Source organism: Chaetodon auriga, chromosome 20 (assembly GCF_051107435.1).
Source record: "Chaetodon auriga isolate fChaAug3 chromosome 20, fChaAug3.hap1, whole genome shotgun sequence".
Taxonomy (NCBI): domain Eukaryota; kingdom Metazoa; phylum Chordata; class Actinopteri; order Chaetodontiformes; family Chaetodontidae; genus Chaetodon; species Chaetodon auriga.
The window spans coordinates 12,139,411-12,157,597 of NC_135093.1; the positions used below are offsets into that span (position 1 = coordinate 12,139,411).

Below are 18,187 nucleotides of genomic sequence, written 5' to 3' on the forward strand. Positions count from 1 at the left end.
GGGAACGTACAAACGAACATTTCTGTCACGAGAGGAAGTTGTAGTAGTATTTCCAGTATTTGCGAATGTGTGCACGCTAATTCATATTCACAGGATGTCCTTTGCAAACAAACAAGGAAAGTACAGAGAGATGTACCAGTGCAGGAAAGAGGTCGAAAAGGATATCCTCAGAACATGCATTTTATTGGTAGACAAAAACGGCATCCTATCCTCCATTCAATCAATATTTTATCTGGATCATAAATTATACACAATATGATCACCTAAACAATAAAGTGTATTGAAATGTGTGTGTGTGCATAATTTAGGTGTGCAGAGAGACATCCACAAACGTGTGAGAAGACACGTGCCTGCTTGCTGGCTGTGTGTTGCAGGATATGAGAGAAATTGGCCAACCTAGCCCCCCCCAAAAAAGGCCAGCCTCTCTGCCGGCAAATATCCAGAACACCACTTCCATCGATGTCAACACTCCAAATCTCCAGGCTCTGTGAGGACCAGGCGGGGACACATTCAGCGTTTCATAGTTTATCGTTGATGCCGTGATCACGACTCCAAGCCAAGTGCTTGTTGGTCTTGTAGCTGTTTCTTCAGGCTCTTATCCAGCAGTACCAGACTCTGTACAGCCAGACTCCGGCAATCTGCATCAGGGTCTCCTTCAGCCACATCTGCAGATATTAAGGAGGATTACTGGCAGCTTTAGCGGAGGTGACAACAGGCAAAAAGAAAGCCTACATCTCTGTAATTACAAAAAACAAAATCAAATTTTGATGTCTGTGCTTGCACATAATCCTGACATTTCTTTGCATAATAAACAATTCTGCGTGGGAGGAAAATATGTGCCCTTTACATGATGTCATTAGCCTCCGTATCACTCAATACAATGTGAAACTACTTTTATCCTCAAAGGGCCGCAGAGAACATCCAGCTGACGACGAGCCTGTCACGTCATGGACGGTTTGTGTAGTACAGGACATCCTGGTTTCTCATCTCCTTCCCAGAAACGCTCAGTCCAGCTGTGCATGTGAGTGCTGTGCATGTTTGTGTGTCACTGACAGAATTACATTATGCAGGTGCAGCCTCTGACCTCTGTACATTTACAAAAATCGTGTGTTTTAGGGTTAATATTTCTTTGTCCTTTGTCACCAGCAGTTTTTTTTTACCTGCCAACCAAGTTCTGGTCTCAAATAGCTGATCACTGAGGTCCACCAGCAGGTTCTGACTGTTTATGCTCAGAAACACAGAGCAAACAGCAAAGAGGACGCCTCGTCTCACCATCCTTTAAAAGACACAGATTTCGGGTTACTGAAATAACGATCTTCATAGACTGTTATTGGACATGTTCTCTAACTCTGAATTAACAATGTGAAAAAACATGTCATGCTATGAAGAGGCGATGCAGTTATCTCATTAATATTGATGATTAAAAGCCTGGTCAGGAGCAGAAACGCTGCATCGCAGTGCTCTTAACAACCACAGACTCCTCAGACTTTCCACAGAGATTTCACCAATTCACTCTCTAAAACAGTGACATCATACTCACTGGTCAACATGGTAGCGCACCGCCCACACAAAGTCAAGTAAAGCACGACCCATTTGTGCAGCTATCTGCAAAAAAAAAAAAAAAAAAAGTTAGCTCTCTATATTAAAGGAACACATATGCACCATAAACTAGTCATTCTAGTCATTATAAAACACATTAATGTTTGATTCTGCATGACAATATTCCACATAGAACTACCAGACTGTTAGCTAAGAGTTTTCCCTCAATAACCTAATATATATTGTATGAGGGCATCAAGATTCACACCCAAGCTTTTCAGCACATCATTATAAAGCTGTACGTCGAGATTATGTAAGAGGAGCATGTACAGATGGATGAACCTACCGGTGCATTGACTGCCAGATGCATGAAGAGGCCCAAGGTGTGGATCAACCTGCCCAGTACCAGATGGTCACTGCCCAACAGGTCAAAGGTCACCTGAGGCCTAGCAGAAAGGTATTACATTAGAGTTGTTCTCTTGTACTCTGCTGCGCTGAGCTTTTACATTTGCAAAAAAAAACAAAAACAAAAACAAAGAACATACTTACTTGTCATAATTCTTGAGTAGAGGAAAAAAGAAGTATCCAGCAACAGGGGCGTAACGGTTAGGGGTGGCCTGAGCTGGAGGCTGTGAGGTCCCCTGAAGCACAAGAGAAATGACTGAAGAGCATCACTCAAATGGCAAACAGGAATACTTTAGGTCTACTTTAACTAGATCTAACCTTCCTGAGGCGTTTTGTCTTGCTTTGAATCCGCTTCTCTACTTCCTGTCGCCAGTGAACAGGGTTGTCACCAGGGTATGGAGTCACATCAGTGCTGGCAGCAATTCCCATAGATGGACCTCTCTTTTCAGTGATTGGCTTAGAGAGCTCCTGCGCTGCCAGAGCAAGGACCTGATACACCAAAACAAGAGCAGCCTCGTGATGACATTTGTCCATTTGTCGCAATAATTAAAAGCATTTGATGAAAGTACACTCGGCCTCTGTTGTTTTTACCTCCAAGATATCGAGCCGCTGACGAAGACTGTAGTTCAAGGAGTAAAACTCTGTGGTCAAATACTGAGTCACCTGTCAAGGAAAACAAAGAGAAACGTTCTTAAAAAAGCAGAAAATGGTGATAAAGCTGTGTGGAAATGAAGCTAAATTTGAAAAGGAAACTGAGGTGAAAGATCATACAGGGATACAGTCAGTGACAGTGAGCGCCACCATGGTCGCCTGTCTGAGACTCAGGAAGCCATTTATGCTGTATTTATCCTCCATGTGAAGAAGCACTTTGGTCAGCTGGACACTGATCTGAAAAAGGCACAACAAACAACCATTGCCATTCCTGTAATGCAGCCAGTATCAGAAAGATAAGCATCAACACCTTGTGGATGAAAACAATCCCCTAAAAAGGATTTTCTGTTGGGTGCTGCTGTCATACCTCTCTGGCTGCAAAGACGTTCTTCCTCACCAAACCCTCAGCGACCCTCAAACTGAGCTCCACACGCACCGGGTCCTCAGAGGAAATTAAAGCTGGGTGGGTCAACAGATGAGAAAATATTACAGCTGGAGCTTGTACCACAGCGAGCTGAGGTCAAACACATGGAATCTGTGGAGCCATACTTTCCAGACAGTCTCGTATGTAGCGGGGTGGAGAGGCTTCACTTATTTGCTGATCGCCGGACATGTCGTACGGAGTGAGCTCATCATCGCTGCGCCAGTCAAAGACAACAAGACGCATCAAAGCGCGCACACAGACATTTAGCATAACAGCATCGCTGACTGAGAGCTAATACTTACCTGTCCAGGTCAGAGTCCGGCTGAGGCTCTGACTTATTTTGAGATGATTCATTCTGAGGAGATGTTTCATTTGTGTCTTGAGGAACGTCAACTCTGTGAATGACAGAAGTTCTCTTATGTAAAATCAACATCTATCAATAAATAACAACTAAGTTTTATGGGATTTGGCCCTTTGTTAAAACAAAGCTGTTAAAGTAATCAGAACATTAGTGGCCAAGATTATACACAGTTGGCGTCTTTGGAGGTTAAAACTCATACCTGTCCGCTGGCTCAGCCTCTGGTTCATCACCTGTAATGGGAGTCATCAGAGAAAGCAGCTCTCGGATCTCCTCATCCTGATCGTACTAGAACACATCACAACGCAAGCTCAGACAGAGGTCTCATCCTGGCGCTTCAATCAAGTCATTAAACAAACACTTTGAAGCCTGTTGTCAGCTGTCATAACCGTACCTCAAATTTGAGCTTGGTTCCACTGATGTCTATGCGAGAGCTTAGGTACTCTCCCACCACCATGCCCATATGCCTGATGCGCACCACGCTGCTGTCCAGGTGGCTCTGCATGCCGCCCAGCATGCACTGGAGTAAGTCTGAGAAAAGAGGCACACAACAGAGAGAGGAGCTGAAAGCAATGATCTTTATTATGCTATATAATGTCACCCTGCTGCTGCTGTTGCTGTTAAAAATGAGAGTTGCCCTGTTTTTATATCGATTTACTGAGTGATTTCAGGCATCAGACGTTGTCATGTGTACCTGAACGCAGCTCCTGTAGCTCAGAGTCTTTCAACAGACTCACACTTAGCAGTAAGGCCTTGGTGACATATAGCTGCTGCTCTAGAGGTGTGTGCTTCACTGCACTGGGGTTAGCCCAGGCCTGGGACACAGACCGTAACACCTGCAAAAACACACACACACAAAGGACTGGCAAATGATCATGTTCTGTTTCGTTTATGTTTGACACAGCGTCCCAGTTTTTCTTTTAATCAAGGCGGTAAAACATGATGTCATTTGGCTGCTGAACATCCTAAAGCACTCACCTGGATGAGCAGCGGCCTTCGCTCCCTGTCCGCTGCAAGATACCCCAGAACAATTCTCAAGACTCGAGTCTGGGGAAGAAAAAAAATACTTTATCTGATATTTGCAGGGTGTGATAGTTATGATTTGCTGTCAGGCTGCGTGTTCTTACCTCATACTTGTACTGTAGTAACAGCAGTTTATGGGTGATGACATACTGGGCCTTTTTATTCTTTAAGACTAGATTCCCGATGATCCTGCCCAAGGCGCCAGGCCTGAAACAAGAGGCAGGAGACTGGTGTCATTAAAGGCAGAGAAAAAGCAAAGGCCAGGTAAACTGCTCACTGTTTAAATGCATAAGACCGAAGCTTAACCATCTTACCCACTGACAGCCTGCACCAGTCCAGTGAGCACGCTCTCCACCCAGCGCTGCGGAACGTTTTCCAGCAGCTTCCAGCAAACCCTCTGCCACACCATGTCTGAGCGTGTGCAGACAGACAGCCGGGGAGCCATCACTGCCAGCAGCACACCTGCAGATAGAAAAAAAGAGGATTCTGTATCAATATGGACTCTGTGATGAACAACAAGGAATCTGTTCATTTCCTGCAGAATTAATGAAAGAAAAGCTTCATTAATGTGTGAGTGACAACAAACTGAAAGATTCTTATTTCTTTCAATTGGAGGTAATGGAGCTATGCAACAACCAAGAGGCTTGCAGTGTGAATGTGGTGACACTGGCAAGACACACAACATCCTCACAATTTTTTATTCAAGTTCCAAAAAACTGTGATGTAACTCACCACTATGGCCCTGGATGCACACCTTTCCAAGCGTCTGAGCCACAAAAGTCAAGGAGCAGTCTGTGCCATCTGTTAAACATACAACATACAATAAATAGAATACAACATTATTATTATTACTGCATCACTTTTTCAGAGTTTCTGAGATCTTCCCTTGCCTTTGAGTGCTTGGCAGGTGCGCTCCAGGGCGGCGAGCATCTCCGTGGCCAGCAGTGGGTAGTACTGCTGAGGGAGAAAAAGGGGCTTGTTGTTCAGATGGAGCCTGTTGGCGGTGAGGTCCGGCAGTGCCACAATACGTCCAAGCAGAGTCTCTCGGAGCTGGGGGGAATCAGAGGGACCTGCCTCTTGACAGTAAGACCACAGCAGGTCAGCAAGCCGACCACCCTGCAGGAATCTCTCGGCGATGCTGACCAAGTGGTTCAGACCTGCGCTGGGTCTGTGGTGGAGAGACATAGGAATCAGTGAACAGACAGAGTGATAACATGCCACTCATCCCCTATCCAGCACCACCCACCTTAGCTCTCCTATTCCCTCCATCAGCACCAGCAGCGCCTGCTCCGGAGGCCCTTTGAGGAACAGACCGTCCCACAGCTCTGTGCGCTGGGCTGCTGTGAGGCTGTGAAACCAGTCGGCCTGGATGTGACTGACAAGGAACTGAAGGGTTCGAGTGAAGTGAGCTCTCCTGAACTCTCCCCGCTGAACCGAAGTGGTTTTACTCTCTGGTCCTTCATCCAAGTAAGAGTGGAGTGTTTGAAGAGCGGTGATAATGTCTTCGTCACCTGTGGACGCACTGAGGGACCGGAAACAACCGGCGACCGCTTGGCGAACCTCAGCATTTGTTGCAAGGGACTCCATCTTTAAAACTAGCTTGTTTTACCTCCTAAACAAAAACATTAAGAGGACATTTCACCCCGAAAGAATGGTGAACAGTTTCTATCAAGGTATCACTGCCAGTATCTCCACACAGTCCATCATTCATATTAAAGTCTGCATTAGCTATGAACGTATGTGACATATAGCATATTTTAAGCTTTATGAATTTAGCTAACAGTTATATCAGCACATCACACCAATACATGTGTGTAACGTTACAGCCTAGTAAGGATGATGTTCATTGAGTTTTCAGGTTAACGCTCCCTTTTTTTTCTCGCTAACATTCATTTAGCTCATTTTCACCGACGCAGTAAAATTATGGTAGGATTTCATTAATAACACGTGAAGTGAATTAGCTATAACTGTTAGCCTGTCGGAGTCGGTACGCACCTCCGCATTTTTGTTACAAAGGCAACACAATGTAATTTGGCGACTGCGGGTAGGATTTTCGTCACTGTGACTTTCTCATATTTCTTTCTTTTCGAGGTGAAATTTACAGCTCCTACTGTCAGCTAGGGTTTCTGTCAGAAAGACCCGCCGTGTTGCTTCGCTCTCTGCGTGTGCTTCATCAAAATACGTCCGTGGTGAGCAAGGAGAGGTATAGTTCCGGGGACTGTCTAACCGGTGTGGCATTCAAGAACCCGACGGTTTTTGTAACACTTCTGGAGGCTCGTTATGTCACACATCCATCACTTACATGAACTAATGAGCAAGCTAATCGGTTGATTAATCAGTTGAGAAGTTCTATCTACATGAAGTATTACCTAACAATTAAATAAATAAATACCGGTATATAAGCACAGATATGTGAATCGATTTGTTTTTACTAAGTCAATCAAATTGATTTATTTTCTGTTGTCTTTTCCATTCGTTACTGTCTGCACAATTCTTGATTATTGATTTGTCAGCTGAGTATTGATAACACAAATAGGTCCCCATAAAGTTTAATGGCACAAATTAAGCTGAAAATTATTTTTTATTACTGCACACCAATACTCACCAACAGCTGATATGGTTATTTTTAGGGGGCAGAAGGGAGGGCTTAATACAACTAGGTAGTAACAGGAGTGTGACACTGGTCACAATAAGTTTCAAAGATGGGCCGATGCTGTACATATCCACAACCTGCGGGTGGAGCCAATAAGTTGGAGGGAGAGGGACTAACCAGTCAGGTATCTGATGATGGACAAAACAAGAGGAAGGAACCAGCTGAACTCCTCCATGTGTTTAAAAACATACTTCTGTGGTCAGTCGTCAGCACAGTTGTAAGCGCTGCACCTCATCATGATCAGACACAATCATATGGCGCTTATACATGAAAGAGAAATACATCTGAATTGCAGAAGACTGGCCAAGAGTGGGATAAACTTTTACAAATATTTCCATTTGGAATACATTCCATCCAAGTTGGTAACACCTGGAGCTTTCCTCTGTCAAATTACCAGTGTTAAAACTATGTACAGCCAAAATCAACCCTAAAGGCAAAAAGAACCATAATCTGTTGAATACTCCTCCAGAGTGTCTACAGTACAAGTGCATGCAAACTGTACAACGTAAAAAAGAAAAGTAAAAAATGAGGCAGCCAAACACAGGGTGATTTTATTCCATTTATTTTTCTAATCTTACTTTCACTGCTTACCTTTAAATTTTTCTCTTTTTACAATGACTGAAATTATATTTCCCCAGAAACAATTAGGATTAGATCATTTTGGGGATCTTCAAAAATAATATACAGCTGTAACCAATACTGTTATAATTTATACATTTATCTTTGAAAATAGGAATAAATTTAATTTTTCTCTTTTCTACAATATTCTCTTTTTAATCTTCCCATGTCACATAATGGCAAGCCATGCACTACTACAGTAGTGATGTTTGTGCCTTGAGCAAACTTTCTTTGGACACTGGAAGTGAGCGTGAGAGAGAGAGAGAGAGAGAGAAATGAAAAGTTCACAAAAATGACAATTCATATTTACAGTTTAGGTTTCATCATTATAATTTAACAAACTGACAGTCACGTGGTCAGTGCTTTCCCCAGGGCTCATCGTCAGGTTAGTTTAGAGGCAAAGTTTGAGACACAGAGGCACAGTGTTTAGACTAGCAGGCCAGTTCTTTTTCCTTTTAGGGCAAGCTCAGAGTCTGCTGATTTATGATTTATTAGAACAGGAAAATGTTACCAAAAGCGTGATCGCGGACCCTGATAGATAAATTGATCGGTTTAAGTTCAAACATCTGTCTTTGGTCATTTTGAAAGCAGAAATTTGGGATGTGGTTAAAGTGCAATCGCCTTCAGCTCTGCTAAAAGGGAATGTTTTGTCAGCTCTGTGGTCTCACTGTCCATTTATTCTGCTGCCAGTCCCCCAAACGCTCGAACCCAGACACTAAGATATGAAGCAGGGAGAGAATTAAGTGTAGTACAGCCTGCTGTGTTCAAGTGTCATCCCATTTTCCTCTTTGAAATGCAAAAAAAAAATGATTCATTACTATAAAGAACAAAGTATTAAATCTGTCGGGGCAAACCTCCAGTCACACTAAAAAGGCAGGAAGCTGAACTCAGCAAGCCTGGGTATGAGGTTTTAGGTGTCATGTGTTGACATTATGAGGTCTCACAACCTGCAACTCCACTCATAGAAATTATAGCATATGATTTGTCAGTCAAAACACAGGTCTGAATCAGAGATATACAATAAAAAATAGGTGTTTCCATGCAGGACCTGGCTCCTTCTGGGAAGACAACAGTAGAAACTGCAGATTCTGCCGTACATCCAAAACCCTGAGGAGGTCACAGCAACATCAGCGTTACGGAAGAGTGTGACGACCCCAACAAACGACCAGTCGAGAGCAGGTCACGTTCAAGCTTTTGCACGCGGCGGTGAGTCACCCAAAGATAACACAACTTTGCTTTGAACATTTCCCATAATTCCAGGAATTCTCCCAAAGATTCGCTCGCCGTGAATCAATCTTCCCCCTCGCCAATTCGAAAATGTACAAACGTGTTTTCAGCAGAACAGATCACAGAGCGTGAGTTGTTGTTTGTGTCAAATGATGAATAAATATCTGCATGTTATTTAAAACGACGAAAAGGAAAAAAAAAAAAAAAAAAAAAACGGATACTGTACACGCTACATGCTAGAGAAGAATACAGGCAGCTGTCTCTCAGCATAAGACGAGAAGAAGAAATGTTCTTTTCTTCCGACTATAAAAATACCTAGAATCTAGAATGAGTGTAGAAAAAACTTTACATGTACAAGTCATTTACATCCAAGGCCATTTTTCCATGGAGTGGCAGGTGAAGAAGAGCAGTGAGACAGACGTGAACAGGGTGAAAAACAGCGACTCTCCTTAGCATACTGGTGCAGAATGTCATGCTGTCCTCCGATTACCCTTCGACTTTAAATCCATCAAGATGTCTGGAAGGTGAATCCATACTTGTGTCCAGTTTCTGAGTCAGAAAGAAACGTCCAGAAGTATCTGAGATGGCTGCACGGTACCGATGAGCACGGCATCAGTCCAAAATGAGTCCGTATGTCTTTGAAAAAGCAGATGTTTCTCCAGCGGAGGAAACGGAGCGGTTTGTTTCATCTGCCCTCCACCAATGTCCACTTTCTCGCCAAGCATTATTGCTACCAAAGTCTGCCACGTCTCTTCAGTATTACATCTGGTCTGGAAAAACATAAAACTGGCCAATAGCCAGCCAGCCAAAAAAAAAAAAAAAAAAAAAAGCTCATAGGAACTCCTGAAGCTGAAAAAATACAGTATGTAAATGAAAATTAAACTCCTCGTAAGACATGGCTGCAGATGTTTTGTAGTATTCCCAATTAAATATGGCATTAAAATAAGTGTGATGTGTTTCTCTTGTGTAGCCTGAGTGGGATGCCGCCCACACCAGTCCCACCTGTGCAGGCATGTCAGTAGCAACGATTCCTGCACACCATCATCGTCACACAGGCTTCAAAAACTATCTTCATTTATGATTTGATCCCTTCAAAATAAACATTTTCTATATATATATATCTCAACAAAACAATAATGAAATCAAAACAAAACGTAGTGCAAAGTACAACCATTTGATTATTCACATACAACTTGTCAGATGTCAACATTTTTTACTGACAATAAATCACTTGTGCAGGGAAAAGAAAGAAAAAAAAGGTCGGTTCCCTTGATTAATTTGCTCCCCATCACTTTCACTTTCACTCAGCAAGAGAACACCGGGGTCAGGTGGGCTGTGCGTAAAAAAAACACTACACTCCAGTTCCCAAGATCGCTCCTCCGTTTCCCTTCATGCTGAGTTCAAGTGTTTGGAGAGTTTACAAAGTGAACCTGTGAGTATGAGCAGGATAAATGTTATCAGTAACAGCACCCGGTCTACACTTGGTGAGATATGTTTGAGTTATCTAATAGTTGTGCCAGGGAGTGATGGGAAATGTAGTGTTCTTTTTTGCACTAGAGGTTTGCAGCCCACCTGAGCTCCAGGACCCTGTTTCATTGTATTTAAAAAAAAAAAAAGATTGAAAAAAAAGAGATGAGGCAAATTACAACCACCCAGCTCCTTCACCTGGGACACTGAAGCTTATATTACTCCTCTCAGTATCACCGAGCATTACACAGACAGAGGGGGAAAATAAAATACACACACGCAAACACACGAAACCCTCCGGGCATTTCTCACCCGCGACCCCGAGAAATGTCCCTCACTTGGGTTCACTGGAAAGACAGTCGGTTAGAGGACAGAGCACACTGCTACAGGGACTGGTAGGCAGCACGGCAAGCTCCAAACAGACTGAGAGACAAACCGAAAAGAGAAATCGCTGCTCCGATCTCCTGAACCCGCGCTTCATACGGCTTTTTCCTCACCTGTGACGAAAACACGATTCAGCCTGGTTCAGGAGATCACAGCCCCGCATCCGCACCGCCGGCTTCTCAGTAACACTCCGCTGACTGAACCGAGGCATCTATGGTACGAAGAATTCATGAATACTTTTGATCACCTTCCATTTAAGGCCTTTCGGTACTGGATAATTGTCTGATCGTTTGTCGTAGCTCGAACATTGACACTTTGTTTCTGGAAAGGGACGGGAAGATTTTCCACTCTTCATGATACCGACCTCTTACACACATTCACTCATGCAAAGGGGGACACTTGGGTCCCTCTGGCCAAATAAGATGGGAGTCACCAGAACCCAAGTGTACTCACTCAGGAGGGTTAACACACACACGCTCACAGACAAGCACAGACTCGGGGGATATCTAACTGAAAACTGCTTAGCCATGGACTTCTTAGAAATCTTTAATTCTTCTTTTCTTGGGGGGGAGTTGAGTGCGTTGTTGTTGTTTTCCTACCAAAATGATGTCAGATTTTCTTTTCACATCCTCTCTGGTATTTTCAGCAGCCTGAGGAGTCACTGTGTGTGGCTGCATGATGTCTATTTGACCTCTAGGATGGAGGGGTTGGACTCCATGATGGCCACGATGATTTTGTCAATGTAGTCCTGGAGTCTGTAGTTGATCTCCTCCTGTTTGTGGATTGCCTCCATTAACTAGAAGCAGAGAAAGGGAAGTCAGTGGAGATCACAAAAAAACACTCAACCCAAGAGTAATTTCCACCAATGAATATGTTTCCCTACCTCTGTGCGAGACACGGAGTTGATCTCCGCCGCCAGGGAGTCGGAGAAGGAGGCCGACATCAGGTTCTTGGCTCCCTGGATGCTCAGGTTGATAATCTGGCCGTTCAACTCGTCATTCTGCTCCTTCAGGCTACGGTTGTCCTGAGGAGGTTAAGTCAAATGGCATAAAAACAGTGCAGGCCTGATTTTAAATCATTCTTCCATTCATCCACTTCAAACCCCCTCTGGTTAGAGTGATAGAAAACACAGCATAACGAATGAAGACGCAGGAAACCGCTCAGAACATGGCCGCTACCTGTTTGAGTCGTTTGATCTCTTGCTCCAGCTCGGCTTCGCGGGTGCGGGTCTGATACTCTTGCAGGCCGGCTCCGGGCGTGCGCCCCCTCTTTGCTTCGGCCTCCAGCTTGTACAGCTGTAGGTGCTCAAGCTGTTTACGCAAGTCTTCGATGAGCTGTCGTACAAACAAATCAAGACGCAGCAGTTAGTAAAATCTTCAGGGAGCCTATAAAATGAGGGGCAGAACATGACACACGACAGTGGTGCTGTCTAACTCAAAGCTGCACTGTAATATTTTGTCCGCAGAGTACTGTTGATATTGAACATAATGACCGCAGCCCCACCTCCTGGGTGCACTCTTTCTCCTTCAGACTCTGGTGGTGCTCATGGCTCAGCTTGTCAGCCATCTTCCTGCGGGACTCCGTCTCGTCCTGCAGCCTGTCAGTCATGGCTTCTGTGTCATCCTGCAGCTTCCTCTTCTCCTGGACCATAAAAGAAAACAAAAGGGTGAGGATGAAGAGGGGCGTTAAGACTTGCGAGGCAGACTGAAGCAGGAGCGCGAGGAAGGCAAGACAAACAAGGAGATGAGATTTTAGAGCTCTCACCTCCTCTAGTCTCTCGATGTTTGCTCGAAGGCAGGGGACACATGACCTAAGCTCGCTGTTCTCCTCATCCAGCTGCTGCAGCCTGAGAAACAAACACAACTCCTTTAGACAGACAGCACAGGCACAAATTAACATCTATACTGTTTGTTGATAGTAAACAACGCTAAGCACAGAAAAACAGCTTATAGTCAGTGGCGGATTAGTGCCAGAGGGTGGCAGTGTAGTGCCACAATTCCTCCAACACACAACATGGAAACTACTGGCTTCCAATGAAGAAATGGGTTTTTAATATGACATTAAATGTAACACAACAAACAGAACAATATACAGGTAAAATGATCACAAAGTATGAAAAACATCTGCTGCAATTAGATGTTTTCTGTGGCTTCTAAGTTTTTATTACTCATCAAAATAAAAAGCACAGGGGCCAAATTATTATCAGTAAACCAGGAGGTGTGTGTAAATCTTGCTGCTCCCAAAGATACACCCAGTCTTATATCATCTGCTCACCTGGCCTGCAGGTTTTCCAGCTCCAGCCCCCTCTCCCTCTCCAGCTTGATCAGGGCCTCCTTGTGGCGACGGGTCTCTTGTTGTAGTTGCTCGTCAGCTTGGAGCTCCTGCTCCTTCAGCTGCTCCTCCAAGGCGTTGGCCCGGTGCACCAGCTGAAGGTTCTCCTGGCGCAGCCGCGTATGCTGCTCCCCCGATGCCTCAGACTCCTTCTCCAGCTCCGCCACACGGCGCTCGAGGAGGAGCACCTTTGAAAAGGTTGATGTTGTAAGAGTAACCAACACTGATGCATCTATCAAACTGCTGTTCCTTCTTCCTTTAATAACTGTAACAGGTGAGACTGTGGCAGAGGAATGTGAAAGACTTCCAGTCGACTTGCTTGACACGTGAGCTCTCACCTTGTCTGTGATGTCGTTGTCAGCGAGCTCCAGGATGTCCCGTGTTAGGTCGCTCATGGTATCCAGAGTCATGGAGCTGTTCTGCAGGAGGTGTCTGCACGTGGAGAGGGAAAATTTAACTCGACCGTCCCTCGAGCCAGTTTGATAAATTGCCATTTCCTTATGCCAAACAATAAACTATCTGTTACAATAACACGAGAAATACGAACCCTTCAGAGCCAACTATTTAGCTTACCTTGCTACTTTCTTGCTGGACAGCCTCTTGCCAGCGCTGGATGGGGAGACAGAACAACAGGAAAAGTGGTCAGGAAGAGAAAAGGGATAAAGGAAAGAGACACGATCTTCTGCTATTCGTCCTATTCACCTCCCATCCCTCTGTCCACGAGCACGTTAGCCCCACAGACAAAAGGGCATGATGAGGTGGTTCATTGCTAATGACTCAATGGGTTTTTTTTTCTCAAAACTAAAGCTACAAGATATTCACACATCACAGCAATCTAACACAAACACAGCAGCATGTACGAAAAGTGCTGATCCAGGATCAGTTTTGCTTGACCGATAGAGAACATTACAGAGACTCAACATAAAACCAGAAAGGAGTTTTATAGATTTCTAAATTCTTCTTAAATTAATAATAGTGAATTCTGAAGTTCTGAATCAAATGCTGAACAGATCAAACAGGTATTATTCGGTATTAGCAAGTTTCTGCAATACAGCTACTGGTTCGTAATCCTGGATCAGCACGTCTGTTCCAATAAAAGCAGGTTCTTTGAAAAGCTTTACTCGGCTACCAGCAGTCAACAGCTCAAATGAAGCATGAAGACAATGGCATGAAGAACCAAAAATGCTGAAACAGACACCACTCACCTGCGATACCTGGGGGTTATTGTTACAGGTGCAATCAATCTATGAAGCTTATACTCAGATGAGCAAAATGTTTGAATGTATGAATGACAAATCATAACATGTACAGATGTGAGCTGAAAAGTTTCCATCAAGAATGCTAAATATTAACACACTGCACAAAAAGTGGGTGCAGATGAAAAAGACTGGGAACAGCATGAGATAAGATGGGCTTAAAGCAGACACAACACACCAACATGTGTGCGTGCGTGTGTGTGTGTGTGTGAAAGTACAATCTGTGACATAACCCACACCATGTTGTCGCTAGTCCAACACAGCATGCGCACATTATGAGAACATGCATGATACTGTATCTAATCAGCACTGCAAACACATTCACACAGCCTACAGCCGGAGTGGGTTGTGAATGACGTGTTACCTAGTCATCTCTAGGAAATTGAGGCGAGTGGAGAGGTCCTCGAGACGACTTATTTGTTTGTGACACTGGCTACAGAAAAAGTCCAGCGCCTCCTCCCTGAGGAAGCTCTGAAAGCAGTCAGGGAGAGGAGCAGGTGCACTGGAAAGAGGAAAGAGGGAGGAAGAGGAGGAGGAAGTGGTGAGTGACGGACATGAAGGGGTGCACTGAGGTGGGACAGGACACCTCCGAGGGGTGCGGGGGGGGTATTAGTGAAATTCACAAGAGAGTAAAAGTGCGAGGGGCACAGTGGGAGGGAGATGTGAGACAGACTGCAGTGTGGCTGTGGTTTGTTTTCTGGAGTGTGTTGATGACTCTTCACTGTCTATTCAACCTCGGCAGCTTTGCTGTGAGCTCAGAGAAGCTACAGAATGGTGGCAATTAAGTTAAATAAAGCGAAATAAGGCAAGTTCCCAGGGAAACACATGAAGCGCAAAGATTATTTCACAGTTTGAAGTCTGTACCCTCTCCTCATGTCACCTCTACCAGCTGATTGTTCATTCAGGGAGCCGGGTCTGAATTATGCAACACGCTGGCACAGGTTCCTGTTTATGTAGGCAGAAACGAGGCATGGCAGACTTTGAGTGAGTGTCACTTGATGGTCATATGCACCGTTGTACCGAGCTGTTTTCTCCTGACGCCGTGAAGGACGACTTTGTTAAACCATGCCTACGGTGACGCGCCTCTCTGCAGAGCGGAGGCAACCTGACAGTGTGTACGTGTTGTCAAAGTGCTGTAATATGTAGATGGATAAATGTGGGGGTGTGCGTAGGCAGCACTGCTACATGCGCCAACAATGAGCATGATTGGCTCAAAACACAGTGACGCATTCACACTGAGTGGGTGAAGTTTGTGGGATGCAGTTATTTTTTTTTTTTTGTGTATGATTTCTTTTTTAACCACCATGCAGATTTCCGCACAACTTGTACGCCAAACAATTTACCGACTGAATTAATCATCTATGGATTTTCATTTATTTCTCATTTATGGCTCATTTAAGGATGTGTGATTAATCCGTGTGGGTGTGTGTTTTATCTATTTGTGTATCCTTTTACCACTTTCTCTGACAATGACAGCATCATATTTTAATCGAGTAGCTTTAGCAACTTTAATTGGTAAAAAAAAATCCTAAAATGCACAAACAGCACTTTCATTGTTATGCCAATCTAGTTAGTCATTGTCAATGGGCTACAAAAAACTTGGCAGTTAATGGTTAAGGGCTTCCTGGCAAAGCAAATCATGGAAATATCACCCAAGTGGGAATTACGCATTATCCGGCCTTGGGTTCCTGATGAAAACAAGAGGAGGGAAGAAAAACATGACTACAATCAGGGCTTCAACACAGATGAACGGTGCCAGAGAGGAGCGTTTGGCTGTATTTTGGTGTTTGGTGGACAACTTATACTGCTTAAGTCAACCTGCATCAGTATTACTGCAGTCCAGAGGCAAAGCTTCTAAGATGCTTGTTAAGATGTCTGAACTCACTGTGACAAAACATCCACCTTCTGCCTGCCCCGAAGGATTGGCAGCAGACGCCACGCTTAAGACATAAGACAGTCTGAATGTAAAACCTTCACTCGGGAAGCACAATTGCAGAACAGAATTTAGCCCGAGAACTCAGAAACAGTGAGAGTAAGGCTGACGGAATGAACTTTGCATACACTTCATTTATCTCGCCCTTCACCAGAAAAGGAGGCAGATAAGGGTGAGAGGGACAAAGGACGTCTCCAGTAAGCTCTTATCGACGTCTGACCTCAGTGTCTTTGTTGAAAGAGAAACATTTTCTCTGAAGAATGTAAATAGAGACATTTAAACCTGAGAATGTAACAGTCTCACAGCTCTTATCAGAAAGGGTTGATGCGAGACAAAGCTGACAGCCTGGTTAAAATGATATTCATATTTGCATCAGCTCATCTTCAGGATGGCTATATTTCAAAACTGCTTTGTCATTTAATGTTTCAACATGTCTTTGTGCAGAGGTTCTCCAGTTTTAGATGTGTAGGGAAGACAAGCTCATACCTGGGTGAGAGCAGTGAGGAGCCATTGACCTGCTCAGGGGGCTGCACGAGAGGGGAGTTGGTCCCCTCCACGCTGCTCTCCAGTAGCAACTCTGAAGTGTTACTTTCCCCAAAGTCCTCAAAGTGCTCCTCCTCTCCACCAATGACTGTTGCCAAGCTTGGTTGGTGGTTGTGGAGCTCAGAGTTCAGGGAAAACCTGAAGGGCACAGAAGAGTGGATTACTGTATTAGTGTGTGTGCACAACAGTGTAGTTAGGTAGGATAAAAATGGATGTGCATCTGCGTAAGAAGCCACATAACCCTCCATTTCAGAAAGCGCAATCTCAGCCAAACCAAACACGGTCCATCTTTTGACACCATTCAAAGAAAACAGACATGCTTGAGCAATAGTATCTTGGTAACAAGTTCTAAAAAGGCTGGCTGAAGGTTTGTGTGTTGGACCCAGAAGGCTGGAAATGACTAGAGCCTACCATAAATCCCAAACAAGCACAATTAATCTTCCCCTCGCAAGAGCGGCAATCTGGACAAGTTCGACGATCACTTGTCTTCAAAGGTAATCTGTTAATGCACATTAATCCCAAAGGCTGCTTTGGCTGAAACAAAATGTCTTGTGCCTCCCTGGTGATGCAAAACTGGCGGGAACCCTGGAGACATGTGAGAGGGACCTTCATGTAGGTGGATGTGGGTCAAGATTAAGAGATGTCCTCAGCGGCGCTGGCTTTCAGAATTGGCTGATTATTTTACTCGACGGAATAAAAAAAACCCTACTGGGTGCCTGTGGAAGTCTGCGCTGTGATTGTGTTTCAAGAGTTTCAGAAAAGAATCTATCTGATCTTCACTCAACAGGAAAGCTGGCCTTTCCTGTTGTCCGACAGGATACGTTAGATGTCTGAAACACACACAGGACGAGGATGTCCAAATCAGCAGAAAAGCTTGCTTTCTCAGCACATGATGACAGAGCTCATTTTGCTTGTTTACAACAAAAATGACATTCATCCAATTTAAAGCTGAACTATCACCTTCATTTGCACTCTGCAAATGACACTTTCAACACTCTTCAGTCTCTTAACAAGACAATAACGCAGCAATGCCCTGTGCACATATCAGGCTGGAGTGGGTAAACAGTAACAACCAATTTTGCAGTCACTTACCCTTTACTCAGGCTCTGACTACTTGGCCCCATATTGAGGTCCCTCGCACAGAGGGACGGTGAAGAGAGAGAACGCATTTTTAGACGGCCTCCACTGCCCTGGCGCGAAAGCCGTGGAGCAACTGGAGTTAAAACCCCGGACAACCAGAGTGGAATCCTGAAGTTTCACAGGTTACACCAATTTAAAACAAAAATAACACAGCTCCCCAGTTCGGAGAAAACAAAAAGGTCTGCCTTTGCGCACGGCCAAGTCTGTGGTCTTAATGAGCTGCCAATCTACAGCG

The 18,187-nt window shown here is 44.4% G+C and overlaps 2 protein-coding genes across 3 annotated transcripts in view; both read right to left on the minus strand.

Moving 5' to 3' along the window:
• Positions 1-164: 164 nt before the first annotated feature.
• telo2 (TEL2, telomere maintenance 2, homolog (S. cerevisiae)) lies at positions 165-6,582 on the minus strand. The gene is made up of 21 exons (XM_076760815.1): positions 6,396-6,582; positions 5,647-6,012; positions 5,291-5,568; positions 5,133-5,201; positions 4,715-4,862; positions 4,505-4,607; positions 4,356-4,424; positions 4,072-4,213; positions 3,772-3,908; positions 3,580-3,665; positions 3,322-3,414; positions 3,145-3,233; positions 2,963-3,054; positions 2,716-2,832; positions 2,536-2,607; positions 2,263-2,433; positions 2,089-2,180; positions 1,886-1,985; positions 1,541-1,605; positions 1,161-1,276; positions 165-665 (listed from the first exon to the last, which is right to left on the minus strand). The coding sequence occupies exons 2-21, from the start codon at positions 5,985-5,987 to the stop codon at positions 544-546; spliced, it is 2,502 nt and encodes an 833-aa protein (XP_076616930.1). The 5' UTR covers positions 5,988-6,012; positions 6,396-6,582; the 3' UTR covers positions 165-543.
• Positions 6,583-7,599: 1,017 nt separating this feature from the next.
• rab11fip3 (RAB11 family interacting protein 3 (class II)) overlaps positions 7,600-18,187 on the minus strand; it is a 29,354-nt gene continuing 18,766 nt past the window's right edge. Inside the window, exons 5-14 of one of the 2 annotated variants that reach the window (XM_076759297.1) lie at positions 16,756-16,950; positions 14,701-14,838; positions 13,654-13,689; positions 13,419-13,512; positions 13,024-13,268; positions 12,514-12,595; positions 12,253-12,390; positions 11,928-12,083; positions 11,633-11,773; positions 7,600-11,545 (exon numbers count right to left, since the gene is read on the minus strand). In XM_076759297.1, the coding sequence (XP_076615412.1) occupies positions 11,432-11,545; positions 11,633-11,773; positions 11,928-12,083; positions 12,253-12,390; positions 12,514-12,595; positions 13,024-13,268; positions 13,419-13,512; positions 13,654-13,689; positions 14,701-14,838; positions 16,756-16,950 (1,339 nt within the window). In that variant the 3' untranslated portion in view covers positions 7,600-11,431. The remainder of the gene's footprint in view (positions 11,546-11,632; positions 11,774-11,927; positions 12,084-12,252; positions 12,391-12,513; positions 12,596-13,023; positions 13,269-13,418; positions 13,513-13,653; positions 13,690-14,700; positions 14,839-16,755; positions 16,951-18,187) is intronic. The other variant, XM_076759298.1, reaches the window with a different exon arrangement.